Genomic DNA, 26,358 nt, shown 5'->3' with positions numbered 1-26,358 from the left:
CATTTCTCACGAATCACCCTCATCCCTAGACTGCAGCTGAAATATGGGGGGCTGAGTTCTCTCCGCAGGTTTTATCTGTAAACGCAGAGGATGCTATAGTCAGAGAATAGCTGGGGGCAATTAAAAGCAAGGCCTTTCAAATTATTCACTCTCACTGCAAGCACTGCCACACCCTGGGTTTACAACAGTCAACAAACCCTGAGACTTCACTTCAAATGAGTCGGTTTTCCCACAGGAAGGACCCAAGGAGAAAAGTGGCTAGCTCGTATGTGGTGTGCCAGATGGCACGTGAAGGTCACCAACCTGCAAAATCAGGAAAGCAGCCAGAGACCTAGCTGGTATTTCGAAGAGCCATCTGTAAGATGGCAAAGGAAGAGAGGTAGAGTGTAAGCAGAACTGTAATTTGTTCTAGGATTGACCACGACAGTCCAGCACTAGACACCATTAGATCTGACCCACTCCAAGTTTTAAGGACCTAAACACCAGGGCACCTACACCAAGGCTCCACGCGGGTCACCTCCTAAAACTGATGCAGGGAGGGACCTATGATCAGAACAGCTGCAGGGGCGGCTGTGTTACAGACTAGGGCTGTTCAACGCGTGTACATGCACAACAGGTGTAGACCGTTTTAACACAAAGGCAGGATAGGAGGGGAAAAAAGCCACTCAAAGTTTCAGTAATTCAATAATTTATTCCTCTAAAAAAGTGTGTAAAAGTATATAGCTCTCATCCACTAGGTATATGAATGACATTTAAAATGAGGCTTTTATTATTGTTTCTTTTTATCAAAGTCTTTTAGTGTACTGTACCAGCGCTATACTGTAGGTTTTTTAAATGAATTTCACATATTTTGTATTCTTTCAAATTGTTTGCTATATATAAAAGAAGCTCACTGCAAAATGCTTGAAGGAAAAAAAGAAACAAAAGAAATTCAGACCTTCCCAGAAATGTACAGCTTTTACATTTAAAAAAGGTTCTGAAATATACATACAAGCATGCTGGACCATCCCACCCTTTTCCCCTCCCCCTTCCCCATTTTAGTTCAAACCATGTAAGAGTTCTGATTTCTGCAGAATTTCCAAAATTAAAAATAAAAAAAAATAAAATAACCTCTCACTCTGTAGCAAATCCAGGGCTTGTACATTTCAGATTAATTCAGTAAAAAACTCACAAGTAAAATAATGCATATTTAAGGGAAATATTATACAGACTTTTCACACAGAAGTACATAAGATTTTTTAAAATCTATTGCCATTCATTTATTTTTGCACAAAAACGTATAAATATGTCACCAGCTTTTCTTAACTTAAAAAACTTAAATAAAAGACACCAGATGAAAACTACCCTTTGCTGCCTTTTTTTTAAAAAATTTTTTGTAGGGTTTTTTGGTTTTTTTTGTTTGTTTGTTTGTTGTTTTGTTTCTCTTTTTCTGCTTAGAATTGGGAATCTAGGGAAGAAAAGCCCCGGCATAAAAACAGCCCATTTAAAAAAAATTCAAAGTTCTGATGGATTCTGGGAAAAAAAGCAACCCCAAAGTGGTAAAAGATTACAAATATCTACTTTACAATGTCTTCTCACCAAGGTAATTTTATACAAGTTTACAATCTTCATCTTATGCTCTTCAAAAGGCCTTGAGAATTTTCCTTTCTGATTAAGAAAAAATAGCAACTGCAATATTTTTAAAGTCAATTTTACACTGTACACGTTAGATACAAATGGTTTTGATATATCAGATTTTCATCTATACATTGCGAAAGTCAGCCCCTCCCCCTTCGGTTGGTGGAACAGAGAGCAAAGTCACCCATCACACTGACCTCTCTGCTTTCACCTTCCCACCACACGCTTTAATATAATGTTTTAAACGTTAGATTATTTCAAGAAAAATACTTTTACAAAATCCTATCAATTATTACATTTTCCTCTTTTTGTTAATAACCAGGACATCAAAGTCTCTTGGAAGAACTTTTAAAATTTGCATGATTCTCTCCTCCACAGCTGAAGGAGCTCATGGCTCGGCCTGGTCGGGCAGCTGCAGGAGGCCAGTCCATGCCCACTGTCCTCAGACAGAAACACAGCGACACAAGACACAAGGTTACAAACAGGGTCTCAAAGACAACCCTCGGGCCTGGAGTGAGGAGTCATAAAATACTTCAATTAGCCATTAATGCTTTAAAAAGGCATTTAAAAAAAAGTCCCACCATGAAGGTCAACTTCAAGTACTAATTTAAATGGTTAAGTTGCAATATTTCTTTGAAATATTATTCCTATGGCCCAGAAAAAATTCACCATTTTTATAACTGATTTTATGAGCAAACACTTTTGACTGTGGTATGTACATGAGTCCTTTTGATCTAATGAGAGAAGAGACCTGGCTTTCAATGAGAATTCTCTAGAAAAGTATTTTCCACATGACTGTATAGAAAACTGACTGAAGTACTTGCCTCCACAGCTCTGGGTTCAGCTTGACTGCTTTCGGGGTCATGCTAAGTGCTGGCCACTTAGCACAGCAGAACTTTAAGACCCAGTGTGTTCTGAATAAAACCTACACTGGGTGCTTTTGAAAATATATTACTTTTTACTTGTTTTCACTCCTTTTCCCGCTTCTAGGACAGAGGTATGTAGTCAAGAATCCTATGATTGATCTGAGTTGGGTTTCAGCTACTGTACCTGGTCCTCAAGAATTACAGAATTAAAAGAAAGTCACAAAAGCCATGACAAAACAACTTAAAATAAATAAACAAAATGAAGCTGTCTCCAGACCTTCTGTATGCACATGCTCTCTTGCCAACTGTGATGGGTGCACAGCAAGATGGAAACCCCACTATTAAATCACGTCCATTAGCTGGTTCTCAGCTTCAGAAGTCCCAGGTTTTGGAGTTCAGGTAACCCACAGGCCATACACCAGTAGCTAGAGGATTTCATCCAAAGGGCTGAGCTGCCCTCAATTTTAAACAGAGGCTGAGAACACAAATTCTTGTGCAAAAGGATACTGTCTCTTCTGTTTTCCTCTTAAAACACACCAGCAGCCACCACTTCCTGGGGCTGGGAGCTGCACACACCACACACTGGCTGCACGTCACTACTTATCGAAGTTTCCAGGTCCACGTGAGAAGTGTCAAGGAGTCACTGTGGCAATGAACACTGCAGAATGGACATGTGCCTGCTGAGAAGGTGTCACAGTGCAGGACTGTGGAGAGTGGTCTGAAGAAAAGGACGGGGCATTTGCAGAGGGCAGCAGGTTCCTCGGACCGAGGCTGCAGAAGGAACTGAGCCAGAGAGAACAAATGCTTCTCCAATCAGAGTATATTCATGATGGCATTGTACAACTGAGTGAGCACCACAAAGTGGACGGGGAGGCAGGAAGTACGGTCCTGGGTGGCCGGATTGCATGTGAGCCAGGACAGGGCATTGTACTGCTCCAACACAAACCTGCAGGCAGGACACAAGGATGAGCACACCATCCCTCAGCATTCAATGACAGTAGTTGAAAAAGCATGTAATACCTTAACAATATTTTGTATTGATTATATGTTAAAATGATAATGTTGCTACATTAAGTCAAATTGAATTATTTTCAACATAATTTCACAAAAAAATTAACTTCACTACTTCCTTTTTTATTATTTTGTGGCTACAGAGAACAAATTTGGTTTTTGTTTTTTTAGTTAGGGTCTCACTACATAGACCAGGCTGGCCTTGAACTGCAGATTCTCACTTCATTTTCCAGACTACTAGAATTACAGGTATGCACCACCACACCCAGCTAAAAAAAAAGTCAATTAGATAAGGAACTCTCTTTATATTTTTATTACCCAGTTCCATCAGAGGCCCCAGAAGCCAAATTCATGTTGATTAGGTTTTTGCTTAACTCTTATTTCCAAATCATTTACAAGTTAGAAGACATTAGACAAAGCTTGTATATTTTCTCTAGGTATAGAAGAATTTTTATGGACTGCTAAGAACAGTGCAAATGAATGAATCCACACTTTTGGGATGGGTTTCCTGAGGAGAGCTCATGTTCTAGTGAATTTTATAGTCACATATCTGTGGCAGGGAGGGTGGAAAGAGTCTCAATGCCAAGCACTTGAAGCTGCAGGCACCAGGAAATGCCTCCTCTGAACAGGAAGTGAGGCGAGTGTTAAATGCACAGTTATCTAATGGAACAGCCCATGTGGGGCTGGCAGCTCAGGATCAGACATGCTCTCCGCACAAATGGCAGTGCTCCGTCAACAGCACCCTGAAGCAGCACACTGGGCAAATAAACAGAGAGGATCATTTCAAATTGGACAGCTATGTTGCCTCAGTCGGAATCTACCTTAAAACATCAGATGTGGTCTTGGAGTCCAGAGGGTGTGGGACCCGCTGAGAATTCCTGGCAGGCAGAAGTTCATCTGTCTGTGCTACAGAGATGTGGTGATGGAGTGAAGCCTGGGAAAGAACAAATACCATTAGCCTCAGATCCAGACAAGCACAGAGCAGAAAACGGCTGCCGGGGCAGGGCAGGTACTCGCTCCCCAGTTGTGCTCCAAGCTGTTCATTAGCCCATGCTGGGTGTGGGAAGAGCAAGCTTGGGCCACATTTAACCCAACTATGATTTGTATCTTGATAGAAATGGTCAAATATACAGAAAAACAGTACATAAGGTTCCATGTGCCCACACCACCAAACTGGGGCAATTGCTGTTAGATGTCTTTTTCGGTTATTTTTGTTTTTTCCCTCTCTGGATTATTTTAAAAACAAAAACAAATATTGAATCAATTTGCTTATAAATAACCCAGGTATTTTGTAACTCAGGTATTATTTAAAAACTATATTATCATAGGCAATAAAAATTAACTATTCCTACCATGAATAATTTTTTCTGATAATCTCAAAATGGTCTTTCTTTCTTTCTTTTTGCAGTACTAGGTTTGAACTCAGGGCCTGATGCTTCCTAGGCAGGTACTCTACTACTCTGCCAGGCTGGCCTCAAACCACAACCTTCCTGATCTCTGCTTCCTGAGTAGTTAGGATTACAGGCGTGAACTACCAGTGCCCAGCCTCAAGAATAACTTCTTAAAATCATGAGCCAACGTGGAACTCTACACTGCAAATGACTGAGTAGTGGGTCTCTTAAGGCCTTGTCTGGGAAGGCCCCACAGTCTGCCATGGGGGTCTGTATCCTTCTAGTGTTTCTTACCATGATCCTCTCTCTTCCATCTCATCAAGCAGTAGTTATATCCATTTCAGAGTGTGGGGTAGGCAAGAATTTTTCAGAGCTGGGGCTACATCCTAATTAGATTACATCAAAATGCAGCTAATGGCCAGGGTGCCGGTGGATCATGCCTGTAATCCTAGCTACTCAGGAGGCAGAGATCAGGAGGATCGCAGTTCAAAGCCAGCCCGGGCAAAGACTTCAGAAGACCCTATCTTGAAAACACCCAATACAAAAAAAGTGCTGGTGGAGTGGCTCAAGGTGAAGGCCCTGAATTCAAACACCAGTACCGCAAGAAAAAAAAAAAAAGGCAGCTAATGTCTGTCATTGTGCTTGGAGTAGTGTGAAAAACCATGAGGTTCAGCAGACACCACCACGCTCTAATCTTTCAAAGGTTCCTCATCAATTTGCCACCGAATGGTTTCAACATAGCTCACTTTATTAAATAACTGGAAACACAGTATGGATGGGGGAGGTAGTAGAGAAATACATGGCTCTTCCACTCATTTTCAACTTTCAGTTTAATGAACCACGCCCTGGGCAGACACGGGGTAAGCTGACTGCCATGCATTCTGTTGTTTCTCAGCACCATCCTGAGTCCGAGGACTTGTCTCAATCCATGGCCACCATCAGGTTTCCTAATGACCCAACTGTTCCATCCTTGGCCTGCAAGGTTACCCTTGAGCGTGGCTCCTGAGGCTTTGATGCTAAGTTAGCTTAGCCTTCTGTGCTTTCTTGCTTTTAGGGGTGACAAGACATCCTAGGTACATCCTGAACATTTCTTACTCCAAACTGGAATTAGTCACTTCTTCAGTGAGCCCTGGTTCTTGTGAATGACTAACAGTATTAGGAACCAGGCTCCTGGCAAGAGAGGGTTACTGCTGATAAGCTCTTGTTCCTAAGCTAACAAATTAATATATACTTTTTTGTGGTGGTACTAGGGTTTGAACTCAGGGCCTTCACCTTGGACCACTCCACCAGCCCTATTTTTGTGAAGGGTTTTCAAGATAGGGTCTCATGAATTATTTGCTATTTGCCCAGGTTGGCTTTGAACCGCGATCCTCCTGATCTCGGCCTTCTGAATAGCTAGGATTACAGGCGTGAACCACTAGTGCCCAGCTGAATATACTTTTTTAGAGAAGAAAAAAAACCAAAATAAATCTAGGCTGAAAAATTCTAATCCTAACTGAAGACTACAGGCTTGGCTTTTATATTACTTCTTTGATCTTATGTTAAAGTTCTTAGGAAAAGAAAATGACTTCATCTTGTAAGTGTTTTACTTACTCTTCCCTATATTCTTTTGCAGAGTATAAAGTTATGTGTGTATGGCTCGGGATCTTACAGATTACTCTACGATAATCTACACTGAGCAAAGTGCTAAACAGGACTAGCCTTCGCTTTTGTGCTGGATAACCAATGCTCTACTGCACAGGTGCACCACAGATGGCTCAATAAGCCCCTTAAACACACATTCACCTTTTTTCTAATTCTCACGTCACTTTCTGGTCGTTTTTTTGAAATGGGGTTCTGCTATGCTGCCCAGGCTAGTCTCGAACTTGAACTTATACATTTAAATACTACTCCACCTTAGCATCCTGAGTTGCTGGGGTTACAGGCATGCATTACTGTACCAGCTATACATGTTATTTCTTATTTTTGCAAAATAGGTTTCCAGAGGCGGTTCTGGCATGCCATGGAGACACTCGCAGGCCTACTATCACTCAGTACTGCCCTTGCCACTAGGCTTCTCCCACAGTCTGGCCATCAGGAAATCCCATCAACCCTTTCTTGCAATCTGTGGTGAAAAATGGAACTGATTCTAGGTCTTTCACATGATCTGCAAGTAAACAATCTTTTCTTTTTAGCCCTTAAAACCTGGACTGAAAGGTTCCAAAAAATGTACATGAAGAAACAAATGTAAATGTGGAATCTTTTTCTTTCTTTTCTTTTTTTTTTTTTTTTTCGGTACTAGGTTTGCTCTCAGGGCCTCATGCTTGCTAGGCAAGTGCTCTAGCACTTGAGCCACGCCCCCAGCCCTTTCTGCTTCCGTTTTCAGATGGGACCTTGCTCTTTTTTCACCCAGGTTGGTATCAGAACACAATCTTCTGCCTATGCCTCTCATGTAGCTGGGACCACAGGCCTGCACTGCCATGTCTGGCTTGCTTTTGAGGCAGAATCTCACTAACTTTTGCCCAAGCTGGCCTTAAAATGTGATCCTCCCAATCTCTACCTCCCACAAAGCTAGGATTACAGGCATTAGTCACCACATTCAGCTCTGAATGTGTAATTCTTTTTAGTAGACTCTTACTCTTCTCTAATGAAGAATGTTGACAAACTGGGACGGGGAAAGACAGCTGTGACTTCACCAATAGCCACCCGATAGGGACGATCAGATTCAGTATCGTAGTTCTACTGAACTACATGTTGCTCCAACATTTACTCTTCAGACCCCACAAAGTCTCCACCTTGGGTTAATGAGGAGTCATTTCTTTGTGACACAGTGTGAGCCCCTCTCCTATAACCAAGATATCCTTAGAGTGTAAGGGACACAGAGAATCAGGAAGTAGAAAAAAACTATGAGGGTTAAGACAGAAATTTCTAACCAAAATTGAATTGAATCATACACCACTCACTCCTCACAAACTGCAAATGAGGACACTACACCAACCTTTAGGAAGAGAGGGCACTGGTTCTGTGCCTGAGGACATGATGACCAAAACCACTGGGGGAGCTTCTCAGCTTTGGCAGTCGACACAAAGTACCCAAGGGCCAGAGGCTGCTGCTTGAGCTCCTCTGGAGCTTCTCTCGAGAGGAGGCGCTCGCCCTGGCTCTGAAAAACAAGGCACAGATCTGTCACCAACTCACTCTGCACACCGCAGTGACTACCCTTGCCTGGCACAGAAGTCCTGGGTGACTAAGAAGGTAAACAGGAAAGGCCTCATCTTTTCCACACACTGACAGCTGACAGAACTACAGCTCCACAGAAGGTACCAGCAAAACTGATGTCAGTCAGGTATCAATCAATTTGCTCTGGCTTCTTCTATGCAGAATTTCTGTCAATGTTGCTCGTGGCATTATGACAGAGCCCACTGAAGTGGAAAGACTGCAGGCTCCAACAGCAGAAGGTCTACCAACACTCAGGTGCAATTTCAGCATCAGCCACCAAAACCACGGGACTGCACCTGGCTATCTGCTCTCCTCTACCTAGATCAGGATGATGGGGCTTGCTCCAGTGTTGCACTGCACCGATCTTACTCACCTGCCAGCAGGTGAGAGTGCTTGTGAAGATGTTCTACCTGCCTCCTGCTGGAATCTTACCACACCCTTCTGCAACTGACACCTTCCTCATCTTTAATTCATTTAGCTAGCTTCAAGAATTCCAGTGTGCTTTTCACGCAAGTCATCAGTTTGTTTTTAAAAGCCTTCTGTTCAGAGGAAGGCAATGATCCTCAACCACTGCAGCAAATTTTACCAATTCTGTGTGGGTTAAAAAATAAAAACTTAATGCCACACTGAACACATTTTTTCTCCTGTTGTAATTAACTGGGTACCAAAGAAGTTTAATTATTTAGAAAAAAGAAAAGCTAAAAGCCTCCTGGTCACTTGGCCACAGGTTCTCAGTACTGGAAAAGGTCAACTGACAAGTTTCAGAACAGTGATGCTCAAATAGTGACAGTCAATTAAAAACTAGGTCTTGAGACTCCAGCAAAGGCAGAAAGTACAGCACACCAGTTTCTTACAAAACCAGTATTATACATCCATGACCAATTCTTTGTTAATGGATAAACTGAATTTCAGCACTAGGTACTGGAAGGAGATGTTGCTGTTTCTACTGCACAGATAAGGTCAGTAATGTTAGAAAAAGTGAAGCAAGCTTGTCCAAGGTTGTAAGGACAGTATGCCGAGGGCACAATTCAGAACTGTCTTCACAGACTCAGTGCACATATTCTTAGCCAGTATGTCACTTGCCTCCAGAATTCCTAATTTTAAACTATCCAGTAGAAAACTTGTGGTTTTGGTTCCTATTACAACATCTCCAGTGAACAAATTGTAAAGGAAATAAAGACATGTAAAATCTCTTCCTCCCAGAAGGGGGTAATGGAAACAGGGACAGTTGCCCTTCCCTGGTTTCACTTGCTCTGTGACCAAACTAGGCTTTAATTCTTTCTCTTGGTTGTCCTTCAATGAATTCAGTGTTGGCAGTAAAACCTCCACCTGACAGAAAAACCTAACTCCTTTAAGTCTACTTTTGCATCTAAAGAAACAAGTGTGAGCAGAGTTGCTTATACTTGTTCAGTCTAAGACTCTAGACATAGCTATTTTTCTACGATTTAACCCCATAATCTCAAAGCATTTTAAATAAAAAAGGTTAATACAGTGAGGAGGCATAAATCGTCTAGCTGTGGCAGAGCCTTTTTACTGTGTAATCTTCTGTGAATGTGACTGAGACCCCAGGGATATTGAAAGATGAAACTAGTGAGCCCTGGCTTTTTCCTTCACTCTCTGGCATTAATCTGACATTTCTGAACCATCGCCTCCTGATGGCTTGTGCTCCTCCTTCAGGTGGGCTACAGACAAGGCCAGGACTGTGTAAGTGAAGGGACCGAGATGCAAAAGAGGTCCAGTCAGGCCTCTTGCAGAGCAAGCCACCATCAAAAGTATTCCTCAATTAACAGTTACTATGCATGTTGAATAAATAGGGCTACTGACCTAGCTGCTTAAAACCCATTATTTTGGCTAAAAATAAGAGATTTTTCAAAATAACTGAAGTAGCAAGCAACCAAAACCCTTTCTGCTAAAAGAACAATTCCATAGACCTACTGTACTAGGCAGGCGATGCAGTTCAGTGGTAAAGCATTTGCCTTGGGTTAGATCCCCTGTGCCACAAAGAAAGAGGAAAAAAAAAAAAAAATCTCATGTCTCTATCAGGACTAACTGTCTGAAGAAATTATGCACCAGGGACACTAACATATTTCTTTTAAGTTCCTGCCTTCTACACAAAATGGAATTAGAAAGTCATGTTCCCATACTTATTTCTCTGTGACCGAGACCTCGACCACCAGGAAGTGAGGTGCACACAGTGAAGGGGTGATCATAAGTCAAGAGGATTACTTTCCTCAGGGTTGTGGCTGTTTGAAACAAGCTCCTCCCAGTCACCCTTACCCGACTGTGCTGGAAGTGCGAGCCCACACCAATTCCAGGAGAGCCTGGGGAGGGAACTGGGGAGGAGTTGGGAGAGGAGTGGAGGTTCCCAGTCATTAATATGCCAATGTCATTGTCCATATCATCTGGGAATGGGAGGTCAACAAACATATCATCTGCAGGAAAAGGAAAAAAAGCAGAAAAATGAGAGAGATAATCCATACTCCCAACTTAAGCAACATCCTGTTTTACTAGTCTATGGCAGTCATGGTCACATGCTGTTAACTTAGTAAATTTAATGAGTATAGTGTGTGCAAGGGCTTTACACTGTTCCTCCATTTTATACTCCCCAATAATCTCACATGAAGTACTGACACAATGGAGAAGTAACATCTGATAAACCACACTCTGTATAACCTCCAAAGCACATAAGATGGCCAAACAGCCAAAGAAGGATTACTGAAGTTAAAATTGACACCATCAAAGAACAGCAGACTCCATCTTAGCAGGTGTGAACTTGCCCCACACAGGAGGAAGCCCATGCGAAAGGAAGATGGCACACCTGCATGAAGACGTCGTTGCTCCCGCACTGCAGAAGCAGGGTGTGCTTGCAGCAGTCATGAACATCTTTGCTACGGCTCTTCCTTTTGGTCATGCATTTGTTGTTCTGTCGTCATCATGTTGCATGTAAAAACTGGGCATTTTACACTTCACCAATACCTTTTTCTCTTTGTTTTTGTAGTTTTTTGGGATTTAAGCTCAGGGCCACCAGGCACTATGCCCCCAGCCCTTTTTACTTTAGATTATTTTTCAGATAAGGTCTTGCTTTTTCCAGGGGCCAGTGTTGGATTACCATCCTCCTGCTTATGGTCTCCCACATGGCTGGGATGACAGGTATGTACCATCATGCCAAGCTTATTGGTTGAGATGGGGTCTCTTGATCTTTTTGCCCAGGCTAGGCTCAAACCATGATCCTCCTGATCTCTGCCTCTGGAGTAGCTGGGATTATACTCATGAGCCACCATGCCTGGCTATGGATATTTCTTGACAAACACCATAACACATATCTAAATCAAAAGAAATCGATTAAGAATAATCAAGGACTGGAGGTGTGGCTCAAGCAGGAGAGTGCCTATTTTGCAAGAACAAAGCTCTGAGTTCAAACCTCAGTTTCGCCAAAAAGAAAAAAAAAAGGTAAGAAGAATAATCAAATAAGGAGTCTACAGCAAATTAGATTCCAAGGATTAGCCTAAGTAAGGTACTATTCATCTTGCCTTGTACTTTACAAACTCAAATCAGATCAACAGATTTACTGAAGGAATGGCACTCACGTGCAGAACTCTACTAGGCAATTATTTTTGCCTTTAATGGAAAAATGGAGGAAAGTTAATCACCCAGAAGAAGAAAGTATTTATTTTGTTAGTGATTATGATGGGTTAATCTTCACTGTCACCTTGATGGAACTGAGAATCATTTAGGAGATTAATTATAAAGCCCACTTCTGGGTGTGTCTGGGTTAACTTGGGGGGACAACCTGCCCTGAATGTGGGTGGCACCTCCCACAGGCTGGGGCCTAGATGGAATTAAGGGGAAAAGGACAGCACATGCAGCGCAGCATTTTCTCTTTCTGTTTCCGGGCTGCCATGACCTTTCCACCATGATGGGCAGAAACCTCTGAAAGTGAGCTAAAATAAGTCTTTCCTTCCTTAAGTTGTGTTTCTCAGGTACTTTGTCAGAGTGATGTTAAAGTAACTAACAGAGTAATAGCGCGGACCAATTAAAGCTCTGAAATCCAAATAACTCTCAGGCCTCCAACCCCCCTTTACGTCTCACATGCTCTTGATTCCACCACAGAGCAGCCTGCAGCAGCCCCACAACGCCACGCTCTTCCTCCAAGCACTGTTCATGACCAGGAGCTCCAGCACTCACCATTGTTGGGGCTGAATCCGTCTTCGTTGGGATAGTTGGCTGGAGCCACTTGAATGGTTGACGAGGTTGGGAACACCAAGATGTGTGTGCAAGAAGCATCTTGAGGGGTGTTCAGCTGAGATGACTGCATATTCAGTGCAGTACTGCGGCCAAAAACAGAGCCCATTGTGACAGCATCTTTAAAAGAGAAACAACTGTGTCAAGTCAGCTTGTACAGCAATGACAGTCCGGAATGAGCTTTTCACAGGGAGTAGTTTGAGTTTAATGCAAATGTCATGAGGGATAGACGTGTAAGGCTGGACCCAATTGTTTAAATAGGTTCAAGAGCCCAACTCAGAGCACACAGTAATGATAATACTGGAGATGTTAAAGTGTACTTGGATTGAATCCACCAAATATATTAAAAATTACGTACATATGAAGTATTTCTAAAAATAACCCTCTCACTTTTTTTCCTTCTTTGGTTGCTTACAACTTATAAAAGTACTGTTCTCCTAAATGATAAGGACCCTATAAAAATGGTACCATTCAACTAATGGTGCAGCTAACATTATTGAGTGCTTAATACATGCCAGCTTTTGTACTGAATTCCTTATTCAGGTCATCTCATTGATCATCATAGCCAAAGTGAGGCAGCAACTATTATGCCCACTTCACAGATGAGGACATCAGCACAAAGAATGTCATGTAACTGCCCAAACAGTGCAGGCAGCAGAGGTAACCTAAGGTGTAATGAGCAGCCCAAAACAGCACATCTATTTCACACTGACTAGCCGCTAGTTAACTCCATCCTCACACTACAACTCGACCAACTTCTCACAGGGAGTGAGGTAGACAAGACCTCCCAAAGGATCAAAGATATACTGTATCTGGACCATACTATAAGAGGCCAGCCTGGACAAAAACGTTTGTGGGACCCCATCTCAATGGAAAAAAGATGGGAATGGTGGCATTCACTTGCCTTTGGTGCAATAATGGGAGCATAAAATAGGGGGATTGTAGTCTAGACCACACTGGGCAAAAAGTGAGACCTTATTGCCAAAATAACCAGAGTAAAAGAGGCTAGAAGTATGGTTCAAGTGGCAAAGTGCCTGCCTAGCAAGTGCAAAGCCCTCAGTTCAAACCCTAGAATTGAGAGAGAAAAAAAAAGCTTAGTTATAAAATTACAGAACAGTTTAGTTGCTGTTTTTCCAGAAACAGCCAGCTTTTAAAAAAATATTTGGTACAAATATTTTTTTTTAAATATTTGTACATGTCCTATGTACAATTGACACTTACTGAGAACTTTCTGTGTGCCAAGCACCTTATTAAATAATTTTCTCTTCTTTGCCTTATCACCCCTCCTCAACCACATCAGAGACTATATAAAAACCTTTCAGAGTTGCTTGCAGAGTTGCTCAATACCTGTCTTCAAAAGGAGATTCAAATATTTACCAGGCTGGTGGTTAGTAGTTTTTTGGAGGGTGATCTCCATATACTAAGAACAAACTGGGGCCAGGAAACAGTCATTAGCCATGGCTCTAAGACCTTTGACTCAGATCCAGAACTTTGTCTCATTCCCCAACTGTGTCACACAATGATAAGAATGTCACAAACCACTCCCCTTTGAAAATATCAAATGGTTTTCACTTCATAGATTGAAATGCAAGCTTCTCTTATAGACACAATAATAATGATATTAAATGGACTAAACTGATGTAATATCTAATTAATGAAACTGACAGGAAACTTACCTGGCATCACTACAAAGGACCCCTGGGGCTCCATGGCAACCAGACAGGCACTAAGGATAGAAGGAGAGTCTGCGGCAGAGATTCCACACATCCGGCACACATCCTTGAGCTGTTTGCTGATTGTCTGTAGTGAACATTCTCCAAGGAGGATACTCCAATCTGAAGTCAAATATCACAGACATGCAGTTTTTAGAAATTCATTCTGGGGAGGGGGAAAGGTGGCCCAAACAATGTATACACATGTGAATAAATGTAAAAATGATTTTAAAAAAGAAAAGAAAAAAAGAAATTCATCCTGATGTGAGGTTTGAGTGCTTTGCTAGTTTTGCTTGGCAAGTGAATTTTTATGATTGAACCCTAAAGGAAAGATGGCTTTGCACGTTCCCTTCACAGTCAAGCTTCCCTCCATCCTACAAAGCTACTTCACTGATAGAAACAAAGCTGGAGGCTGCAGTCATGTCTGGACTGACCTTTGAGAGGCCACACAGACCCTGGTAGACTTAGGCACTTAAAATGCCTTCTGATGATGAGGCCAGTGTGAGCTGTCCTAGCCTTCTCCTCCTCCTCCTTCAGGTCTAACTCTTTCACTCCCTCCAGTACTGTTCTTTGGATGAAGGCACAGTTGGGCACCTTGGTCTGTGTGCTGTGGATGGGTGGTGATTTCCATGAAAGGAAAGCAGTAGCCTAAACAATAGGTATGAGTGAGGTCTTCCAAACAATGCCACACCGAATTCAGATTCAAGACTGGAGGCACTTTCTCTAACATATGCTCACTGCCTCCAAACAGACGCATAACTTGTAAGGAAAATACTGCAGCAGGATATTACTCTGGGAAGTGAAAACCACTCAGCCCTCTCTTTTGGAGTCCCCGATACCCATGACGTCTGCACTGTTCTTGTGCAGCAAACTGCTGTCCTGTCAGATACCACTGATCCCGGGCCACTCCACTGCAGTCTTCTCTATTGCCACTTCTTTCAAACAAGCTGTTTCCTCCCTTCAAGAGCAGGTGCCCAGAAAATGTTCCTATTCCTAATGAACCACAAATTGTGGTGGGTGAAACAAAAATGGCCAGGAACATGGAGAATGCATATTTTCAAACTGAGAAAATCAGACAGATGTGAGCTCCATATTTCAAACTAAATAAGAAGTAAAGGCAGTGGGAATATTTCATCACAAGCACTCTGGAGATAAAGAGCGGAAACTCACAAAGCTGACTACCAGTTGTAATGGCTCCTATCTGACACTGTGCCATATAAAGGCCACGTGGCACACACCTTGAATCCCTAAAGGAAGGAGTAGATCAGTACAGATTTCTTGTGCACTAGTTCATCTCTGAAAATGTGCTTCCTCCCACACTCACACCTCTCTCAGAGTTCTGAGAGAGAAGGAGGGAGAGGGTGCTCCTTCTGCCAGCTGTACCAGAGAAGGAGACGTCCTTAAGCATTTTCTAAAACACCAAGAAATTAGACTAGTACACTATATCTTTCCTCCTTTTTCTTTCCTAGGCCACTCTAACCATCTCCATGGGTTAGGAATAGCTCCAAGCCTTTAAGAAAGAACACTGTCTAAAAAGCAGACTGGGAAGGAAGATAGGATACATGACAGAAAAGAATCCCCTAACATATTACCTCTGGGGTATTCAAGATTCATTTTAAGTGTGGTAATCCTTAAAAAATGAAAAGGGTCATATTTTCTGTTCACCTATAGCATCAAATATTACTAAATCTTTGTGGACAACAGATCTTAAGAAAACTTTTATTTAATACCTGTATTAATACATAGTATTTCTATAAATTAAAGGAAATCCTGAAAATGACATGCAGCTCTAACTTGCTTTGTAGGAAGTGAGTTACCCACATGATGCAAATTCTATCTGTACCAGTGGTTTTATTTAAGGGATTCCATGAATGCCTGATTATCAATTTCCTCTGTAAAGAAATTCATTTATACACTCTAACACAGGGGTTGGTAAACTATGGTTCAGAGCCAAATCCTACTCACCAATTGTTTCTGTAAATAAAGTTTTATTAACACAGTCATCTCCATTTGTGTAGGTACTGTTCATGGTTGCTTTGACACTGGGAAGCAGAATTGAGTAGCTGCAATAGTGACCATCTGGCCTGCACAGGGGAAACTATTTATTCTGGCCTTGACAAACTTCACTAACCCTAATGTATTTGCATGAGGGAGACCACTAAGCTAATTTGTGACGTAAGTTTTGCTTTTTTGCAGACCTTAGAAAAAGCTTTCTCCCACCTGAATACATATATTGAACATGTAAATATGCCATTAGTTAATAAGGCTTTTGAAGTGAATCTAGTCCTGTTCCTATTACTCATGTGAAAATTGTACAAGTAGCTATGAGGGCAGCAGCTGAGTTTGGCCTTGTGCCAGGCAAAGCAGCTGGTGGTGGTCAGCGGTGCTAGCTACTTCCCTATAGCCTCTTGACTGACTGTTATGTTTATAAGGCATATAAGCAGTGGCAGATACACTTGAGTATACAACTAAAAAAATCTGTTCTTTCTTGCTACCAGACTGAAAAATAACAGACACTGGCAATATGGATAGAGACTTGCTCTTATTTGTGACCATTTGTCCTTATGAAGCAAGATTTTCTTGCTATTATGTCACCAAAATAAGCTAGAGGAATACAAAACTCATTATCATCAACCACCAAACAAACGAACCAACTGAAGGTTGTTCTACATATGACTTCGATGATTTCAGATGTAACATTTTTGTCTTAGAACTGACTTGCTCTTTTTACTGCCTTAATATGTAAATATTTCAAATTCAAATTTGCTATCGCTTTTACAATAGTAAAACACTCTTTTTCTGTTTTTAAATTTTTATTTGAATAAATGATTTTGTTACTAAAGAAAAGTTTAAAAACCACCGGTTCATTCTGTAGATATAAAGCAATCAAAACATACCAACAGTTTTATCTTACTACCAACGCTCAGACTCTCAGACTCTCCCCATTTGCTCAGCTTCCTGCACATACGGCTTCAGGAATTTCTTACCTTTAAGCTCCCCGTGGCCAAGACGCCCAAGACGCCCAATTACAACTCTCCAGGGTAGAGACGTCATTTGGACAATCCCTATGCACCATTCCCACAGTTTTTGTAGGCCAATCTTACGTGCAGATACCTTACTCTTCCGTGACCTAACAAAGAAAAAAGTGGGGAAGGGGTCCCTATGTGAGTCAAGGTTACAGCTTAACAAGACAAACACAACAGAATTCCAAAGAACATGCCCATGCTGTCCCTACTGGGTTTCAGTCAGAAAATTAGGAAGACTCATATCTGAGGAAAGGGCAGCATCAACTTACACATGCCACAAACATCAAGGGCTCTCACCTGTTTGGTAAAGCAATATTTACAACGCAGGTCTCTAATAACTCCCCATGGAGGTCAGTGCAGGAAGCCAAGAGCCAGCGCTGGTCATGAGACAGGCAATAGCCCACAAAGAGCACATTGTACTTCTGGCTCGCCTCACCAAAGGTCTCTCCCAGCTCGGTCTGCTTGTCTTTGATTGGGGCCAAAATAAAGGGAGGGGAGTAAAGCTGGATTGGGCTGGGCCTCTGAAATCAAAATCAAAATGAGTATCAAACATTAAGCCATTCAATTTAATGTTTACAGTAAAACCCATAACAATGACACTGAAGAGAACCAACAGGGAGAGATGACAAAAGGTTATTTCTACTCTGTCCTCTCTCCAGTACTAAGTAAGAAAATAACAGTAACACAGATAACAGAAAAGATTTTTAACTGATATAAACTAGGCAACCCACCCAACCCAATGCTGGCTTATTAAATCCACTACTATTTTAGAAAGTAAATTCGCCAATTTCATTAGAATGAGGAAAGTAGAGGCTGAGACCACAGTGGTACACTGCACACACCCCAGTGTGTGAAATAAGAAAGGTGGAGAACACAAGGCACTGATGAGAGCACACAGCAACTACAGTCTCCACACATGCTGCTCATGGTAAGACCCCTTTAGGAAAGTAGATGACAACGTCTGCTCAAGCCTAACAAACTCATACCGCCTTGGGAACCCAAACTGCACATGCATGTTCCCAAGGACAGGCACCCAGCACATTCACAACACTGTTAATCGCAATAGCTGCAAGTTGAAAATAACCTAAATATCCATCCACAGTAAAATGGATAATAAATTGGGATAGTCACACAATCAGACTATTAGGATATCAGCTACAGTCCTCCGCTCTACCAGCTGAGCTATCGAAGGGACACAACAATCAGACTATTAAAAGGCAAGAAACTACAAGCAACAAAACAAATGAATCTCACTACTGAGTAAAGGAAGTCAGCCACAAAAGAATATAAACTATATGATCCAATTTATATAAAGGTAAAAACCAAGCAAGGCTATGTTGCTAGAAGTCTGACTGTCATTAGAGTGACTAGAAAGGGACCATAGGTCTTCAGGATGCTGGTTAAGTTACTTTTAAATACTGAAAGTTCATTAAGCAGTCAAATCATTATTGAGTATTTTCTAGTGTGTATTTTATTAATGTGTGTAATGTTAGAAATCAAAGCATTAGCTGTTACTCAAAACAAAAATTTTAGACTGAACATGACAAAATTTTGTCATCTTTGCTTTTTAACAGACTACAACAACTTCCATGCAGGACCAGAAAATAGAACTTACCCTTTTAGGGCCTGTAAACATCATTTTTACCTAGCTGGCCATACAAGTACAGGTGGCAGGCCAGATTTGACCCACAGCCATAATTATGATCCCTCGACTATACAGCATGAGGCACAGAAATGACAGAATGTCAGAATTTTAAACCGAGAAGAGACCTTGGAAATAACCTAATCCAACTCATCCATTTTAGGGGTTCAAAACTGAAACCAAGAGACATTCAGGAAGTTGTTCAAAGTTGTAAAGCTCATCCATCACTAATCCACTGACACTCTATATGACCCAAAGATCCACTCTTAGCGATTTACCAAGAGAACTAAAAACGTATGTCTACACAAAAACTCTGTACACGAGGGCTAAGGGCGTGGCTCAAGTGGTAGAGCGCCTGCCTCACCAGTGCCACACGGTTGCAAAACGGGTGGAAGAAAAAGGCCACGGGTAGGGTGCTTAAGCCTAGAATATTAGGGTCATGACTCAAGTGGTAGTGGTAGTGGCCGAGTGCCTGCCCAGCAAGCACGAGGCCAACTTCAAATCCCAGTATCGCACACACAAAAAAATCAAAATAAAGGTTTTGTATACAAGTGTTCCTACTAGTATTATTCACAATAGCCAAAAAAGTACAAATAATCCAAATGTCTATGAGATATGAATGAACAAAAAGTGCTATATCCATCCCATGGAATGTTATTTAACCAACAAATGCTATGGCACAGATGAGCGAAATAAAAGAAACAAGAAATAAAAGATCACATATAAGATTCCATTTATAAGAAATATCCAGAACAGGCAGCTCCGTAGAGACGAAGGTAGAATAGCAGCTGCCAGGAGCTGAGAGGAGAAGGAAATGAGGAGTGACTGCTAATGGGCATGGCGCTTCCTTTGGGGCTTAAGGAAATGCTCTAAAATCAGTAGTGATGTTGCATGATTTTGTGAATATACTTAAACCACTGAACTATGTGCTTTAAAAAGGTGAAATTTGTGATATGTGCATTATATCTCAATAAGGCTGTGTTTTAAAAGAAAAAAAGGCCCAAGTGAGGTTATTTGAAAGTTTTGTGAAAAACCAAAGGTTCAATGCTGAATATTTTTGATTTAACAGATAGCCTGTGATAAATTATTAGGTGAAATGATTTCCAAACTGTGTTTTAAGCTACTATACACATTTTCAATTGACACACAGTAATTATATTTATCATCACATATACTGTGTATAAAACAAGTAATGATCAGATCAGGGCAACTATGTATCCATCATCTCATCTGTCCTTTGTCATTTCTTTGTGTTGAGCATATATTTTTGAGATGCTTAGTATCCCATGAAAAACAGTGATACTAAAATAGGTTTCCTCAGAAACTTGCATGATAAATAGTAAAACATTCTAATGTGATTACGTGTTTGCATGAGACTGTGGCCCAGTCTAATGTCCTGAAACCCCAGAGTAGTAGAGTCCATGAGAGCAGGAACCCAACTGCTTTGTTCACCTCTGCTCCCTCAGCACTGAGTGCAGCAGCTGGTGCAGGGCAGGTACTTGACTGCCTGTACTGAATGAGAGCACAGTGTTTTAGCTGTACAGAGGCAAGAGGCAGCGCTGACCAATCATTACCTTTACACAGGAAAAAAAATGACAAACCTAGCAAATATTTGTAACATTCAGTTCCTTTGTTTTTAACAAAGTAAAATGGCTTGTTTCTTCTTCTAAGCAATGGGGTGGGGGGGAGCTTATTAGTTGAAGTATTTTTTCGGCGGGGGGGGGGACATTACTGGAGTTTGAACTCAGGGCCTCCTGTTTGCTAGTCAGACATCCTATTGCTTGAGCCTGCCCCCAGCCCTTTTTGTTTTTGTTATTTTTGAATGTGGTCTCCCTTTTATTTTATGCTCAGGCAGGCTTGGATCACAATCCTCTTATTTCTATTTCCCATGTACCTGGGATGACAGGTGTGCCACTACCCCGCTTTTATTGGTTGAAATGAGATCTCATAAACTTTTTGCCCAGATTGGCCTCAAATAGCTATCCTCCCTATCTCTGCCTCCTGAGTAACTAGAATTACAGGTGAGAACCACCACACCCAGATTCATTATTGCATATGATGGTGATCTGCCAGAGTTATACTCTTTAAAAATATTCTATAATGCTTTGGGAAATCTTTATAAAAGGCAGTCAGACTTTAATCTCCACTATGAAATACATACTATTACTTATCACTTGAAATTGTGATCGGTTCTTACTAAAGCACCAAGACATGACTGCATCTGAATTATAGAATAACCACAAGATGTAAATAACTGAAGAATTCCATGTTTATAAAGAAAGGCAATAATTAATTTCTGGAGACAAAGTAAGAAACAGAGCTAAGTTCATTTTTTTAATTCTAGAAAAAGCTTGAAGGTAAATTGCTCAGGAAAGTAAAAATGCCCAAAATAGAAACTGCACTTAACACCAGAGTGAATGTAGGTTATCAGCTGAGCAGCCTTCTCCCTTGGGACTCCCTTGGTTGGGGGAGCCCCCAACCGAGTCCCAACAGGCACAGTGTTAATTACTTGTTTCACCCTGCACTTCCAAGCCTTTACTGAGAAAAGGGTAAGCACTTCACGCGGTTTTTCAGAAACACAATACCACCTACTCTGCAGTAGCTGGTGCTTTTAAGAAGCTGTCTTAAGGTGAAGAGCGGTTTGCTGGCTTTTGTTAGCAGGTAATCTTTCATGCAATGAAGTTGTGGGAACTGATTTTGAAGGCTCTGGAAATTATGAACACTGCCCTGTACACCCATCTTTAACAAGGGAAGTGTAAACTTTTGTTTAAGATCTGTTTGGCTTTGATGGTTTAAGATGATCTGTGAACTAACGCATTAGCTGGGGGAAGTAAGTCTGAGAAGACTGAAGGAAAAGCAGTCTTCCTTCATCACATCCACACATCAGCCTACCACAGCAAGCTCACATGCCACTGCTCTCTCAGGATGCAAGACACAGGTTAGCCCGAAAAATAAAGAACAAAGTAAATACAGGAAATATGAACATTACTAACTAGAAGCAACACTGCTGCCTTATATTCCACATAAAATTGTTTTGAAAGTTCAGAGAAGTATCTTCTCTAGTTTAAGGTTAAAGAAACTTACCAGCTGTTCAACAAAAGCAAAAGAGCACCAAGCTTCTAAGCAACCTCTGGTTTAGACAAGACATGCTCCCAGCTTGCATTTGAGTATGAAAGTGCTATGCAGGCAAGGTGCTGCTCTCCAGGACTCACCTCTGGGTTCTTGAGGGTCATCTCAATGCTGGCTGCAGGCCCAAATCCCGTGAGGGATTTAATGTGGATCTGTGTTGGCAGAGGTCGCCGGCACTGGCAGTACACTGAGAATGCCATGGACTTCAAGTACTGAACGTAGAAAACTTGCTCATCCTTCGTTGTCTGCAGCATGTACTGGCAAGGCACGATCTGAAGACAGACGCCAGGGACCTTAAAACACTGCATCTGAGCACCAGCATGCTCGCAGCACAGCTGGCACACGAGGCAGCACTGACCGCTTACTTAAGTGGGGGAGGGGACTCTGACTTTAAAATGCAAACACCAAATGCAGACTGGAATCCTTCCAGTCACAAAATTCTATACTCCAAATGTCCACCAACAATTTAAGAAGAGGTACTGTCACACTGGTCAAGTCACACATTCACTTAGAAAGTACCCTATCCCCGTTTTAGGTGTAAATCTTCAATTCACTGTTACCATGGCACCCAAAATCTAAAAGTTTCGATTTACTGTATTTCTCATTTGTATAGCTTTTGCACACAGTATGTCGGTTATTATCTAAGCACTTGGGACACAGACCTCAAAGCGATGAAAAGCTATGAACAATCTACTTTGACCACCACACCTTCCATCTTTCAGTTCTACAGGCGAAGTTTCATTAGGGTGACAACAAACAGAACAGAAACACCTGAGGCATCGTATTTCACCTACACAAAACATCATTTCTCTAAAAAGGTGGCAAAAGTACAGTGAAAATAAGCATGTTCATCCGCTCTAAAAAGAATATAAGTAAGTATAACCTTTCTGCAAAGAACTTTGGTGATATTTTTCAATCTCGACACCTAAGAATCCACAATAGAAAATTACCTGAAATTAAAAAAAAAAAAAAAAGCCGGGAGGTGGCTCACGCCTCTAATCCTAGCTACTTAGGAGGCTGAGATGTGCAGGATCATAGTTTGAGGCCAGCCTGGGCAAAAACTCTGCAAGACCCCATCTCAGTGGAATAAAGCTGGGCATGGTGGCACATGCTTGGCAACCCAGATTCGGCAGAAGGATCGCGGTCCAGGCTGACCTGGGCAAAAAAACCGAAATCTTATCTCCAAAATAACCAGAGTGGAGTGGAGGAGGGGCTCAAGTGGTAGAGCGCCTGCATAGCAAGCTTGAAACCCTGAGTTCAGACCCCAGAATCGCTGTTGTCCCCACCAAAAAAAAAAAAAAAGCATAAACATGTTTACTATAACTTTACTTATAACAGTGAAAATTAAATGTCTACCTGTGTACAAATGGCTAAATATAGAAAAATGTGCAGTCATTAAAAATGTTACTTATGAGAATTTTAAGTAACATGGGAAAAGTATTCATGAATAATGTTAACCAATTTATATTAAAAATATTTATATTAAAATTAAGATCTCAACCTTGTAAAGATGCAGGAAAAAGGCTAGAAATTCACCCAAGTGGAAATGACGGTTCAATTTAAAAGGCAGAATTTTTTAAAAGTATTTTTCCTTTTATACTTCCGTGTACTTTCAAGTTTAAAGAACTCATGAACCTGTACTTGCTTTCGAAAGAACAAACATAAAGAAGAGGCGTTCAGACAGCCACCTGGAGAATGAGAGCGCGTCGCATGTGCTCAGGTAAATTGTCCAGCATCTCTGTGTAACAGCGCATCAAGCTCAGCAGCCAGAAGTTTCCGGCAGTGGAGTCCTCCTCTGCAGTGTAGGTAAATGGGTCCACCATGTAAATGACAACGGCTGGAGGGTAGGCTTGGCTGTCTGCAGAGTCGGGCTCCGTGGGAATCCCTATTCTCTCCCTTTCTGTAACACTGGAGAGAGAGTCACTTGTGAGGTGCACAAAAAAATTGTGAATGACACAAAACTAATCAATTCTGGAGTAGGCCAAGTCCCTGGACAGTGACTACAGATTAATCCTAACAGTATGTGTCATATAGCAAGTGAGGCAAATCAAGTCGCCAGCACTGAGGACAGAGGGGAATGGCAACGTGGACTTAGCACTCCAAATCCAAAAGTCTAACATCATACTCAAAAAGTTTCGGATTTCAGGTTTTTAGATGAGGGATGCTCAACCAGTAAAGCCTATGCAAATATTTCAGAATTCAAAACTCCCTAAAATCTGAAATCCCTCTGGTCCAAGCATTTCAGAAGAGGATGCTCGACCTGTACATTCCTCTAGAATGGAAGATCCTTTTTTCACCCTCTTTCTTTTCTGTGCTAGTACTACACAGACGGGTTAGATAATAAGCTAACAGAAGTTAGAAGTCTTGAATTTCTTACTGCAGCTATAGATATTGATGAGAGTTGATTTTACTGGAAAGAAGACAAGGTGAGCACTCTACTGCCTTTGGAGACTCTCACAGTCAAGGAGTAAGAGGGGTACAAACTGAAGTTCCTTGTCTGGATCAGAGAGTAACGCACCTGTCTTGTCCATCCTGTGAGGACTGGGTGGAGCTCTGCCCAGACTCAGGGTCTCCGCCACAGGTGATGTTCCCTTGTGTTCTATCCGTGGAACTGCCCCCAGTGCTGGGGTTCTGCCCTACCACACCAGCACTGAAACCTGAAGAGGAGGCAGTGCTTATCTGGTTAATCCCGGGAGCAGAGGCAGCCGATGAGCCGGATGGCGCAGAGGAGCCAGCCGAGGAGCTACTTGCTCCAGGGTTTGTAGAACCGCTGTGAGGGGTAGGATTAAATGCACTGCCAGCTGGGGGAGCTGCTGAGCCTGGAGTTGAAGGTAAAGGCCCAGCACCAGGCACTGCTTGTCCCTGTGCTGCTGGCGGGCTCTGGAACTTAGGTGGCGTCAGCAGGCTGCCGTCGAGCTGCAGAGTAGCTAAGTAAGGTGCTGCAAGAGTACAGGCAGAGAGGTGACTTAGTGACGCTCAGCAGCGCTACTATGAAAGCTGTACTGTCAGGACACGAGAGTCCGATCGTGACACCTGGCATGTTGTCACTACATTTCAACAGGCTCACAGATTTCACAGACCCTGAAGTGTGTATGAAGCAGCTCAGGACAAATTCTACAGAAGAGGCTTATTTTAACAGAAACAGAAGTCAATCACTGGTGATATTCCCCTTCACGCTGCTTCCACTAGAAACTGAGGAGCTGCATGTGCCCCAGTCATCGTGCTGTGCTGTGCTACGTGCGTGAGGGTTTACGAGCTTTGGAGGCGGTCTCCGGATATGGGTTAAGTTAAAGCACTGAGTACCAGGGCATGCTGCTAAATTTTCAACACGAGGTGTAAATAGACATGACCTCTGTAAGCAACTTTATATAGTTTTTAAAGAGTAACAAAAATTAAGATTTTACCTACCTAGAACACAAAAACAAGGTCTAAATACAATAATGGATCATTAACATTACTTGAGACAAAAGAAACGTAATGTTGCATACAAAGGGGGAAGGATGTGCTATTTTACTGTCAAATTCTACTTGGCCAAGCTGCATCCAGCTCACCTAGGTGATGGCGGCAAACTTGCGCATAAAGTTTGAGTCTGGAATGATTGTCACTCTCCTCACTGCTCCAGGGCTGGTTCAGCCACTCGCTCACAAGCTCGTCTGCCAGTCTCTGGGCCGCGGTCTTCCCCACGTGCATGATTCCGTCGCGTAGCACTTTGCAGATGGGCTTGTGCTGCCCAAGCCTACACATCTGCGACCACAAGCCACAGTTACTGAACAGCACAGCCATTCCATCACCACCACCTCCAGCCAGTAAGGGAGAGCCTTCACCACAAATACGCAAGCACTTCCGCTGTCTTTTAGGTTATCACAAGCACTCAAGCCAACATTACCAGCTGCACCTTTGGGGTAATTATAATGTGCCCTGAAACTGCTATCTGCCCCTCCAAAATCTGGACTAGGCCCTCTAAAGAAAAACGAGTGCTTCTCCTGTGCAACAGGAAAGTGCTAACAGAGGGTTAACCAGATTCCTGACTCAGACGTGTCCGCTGAAACCTCTTAAGCAATCCTTACCTGTAAGACAACATTAAAATTTTATGGGCCACCTGTTACACTGTTACAGGCATTTGGAGATCACCAATATCAGAGGCCATGGAAGCAGTAGGCATGATGACCATTTTTCAGAGTAAATAGTAATAGCAATAGCAGATTCTGCTGCCAATCTCCAGAACACTTGATGGGTGCTCTGGCAGAGAAGCAACGTAACACACCTACTGCTTCACCAGCACGAGGGCCTGTATTACTATCTCTTCCAGCTGAAGGCTGACCAAGCCCTACAAAACTCTAACAGTGCACCCTTTATAAGCAAGTAAGAATTAGGGAAGTCAAAGAAAAACAATAGTGTTGAACCCTCAAAAAACATCTAGCAATCCTTCATGTTTTGTAACTTATACTGAAGACTTCATGCAAGAGAATGACTGGGTTTAAAAGTTGCTGAGAAGTTTGCCTGGAAAGGTTATGACTTAATAGTATT

General features: G+C 42.1%; 1 protein-coding gene across 3 annotated transcripts in view; it reads right to left on the bottom strand.

Moving 5' to 3' along the window:
* Positions 1 to 671: 671 nt before the first annotated feature.
* The window catches only part of Med13l (mediator complex subunit 13L), a 285,007-nt gene continuing 259,320 nt past the window's right edge, over positions 672 to 26,358 (bottom strand). For all 3 annotated transcript variants that reach the window (XM_020184581.2, XM_020184582.2, XM_074060849.1), the window contains 12 exons: positions 25,383 to 25,575; positions 24,350 to 24,770; positions 23,520 to 23,739; positions 21,915 to 22,103; positions 17,358 to 17,581; positions 17,022 to 17,164; positions 13,999 to 14,157; positions 12,266 to 12,442; positions 10,358 to 10,512; positions 7,863 to 8,024; positions 4,316 to 4,428; positions 672 to 3,429 (listed from right to left, as the gene is read on the bottom strand). In XM_020184581.2, the coding sequence (XP_020040170.2) occupies positions 3,297 to 3,429; positions 4,316 to 4,428; positions 7,863 to 8,024; positions 10,358 to 10,512; positions 12,266 to 12,442; positions 13,999 to 14,157; positions 17,022 to 17,164; positions 17,358 to 17,581; positions 21,915 to 22,103; positions 23,520 to 23,739; positions 24,350 to 24,770; positions 25,383 to 25,575 (2,289 nt within the window). In that variant the 3' untranslated portion in view covers positions 672 to 3,296. The remainder of the gene's footprint in view (positions 3,430 to 4,315; positions 4,429 to 7,862; positions 8,025 to 10,357; positions 10,513 to 12,265; positions 12,443 to 13,998; positions 14,158 to 17,021; positions 17,165 to 17,357; positions 17,582 to 21,914; positions 22,104 to 23,519; positions 23,740 to 24,349; positions 24,771 to 25,382; positions 25,576 to 26,358) is intronic.

The sequence above is a fragment of the Castor canadensis genome, chromosome 18 (genome assembly GCF_047511655.1).
Source record: "Castor canadensis chromosome 18, mCasCan1.hap1v2, whole genome shotgun sequence".
Taxonomy (NCBI): Eukaryota; Metazoa; Chordata; class Mammalia; order Rodentia; family Castoridae; genus Castor; species Castor canadensis.
This window is presented reverse-complemented; position numbering and strand designations above follow the sequence as displayed.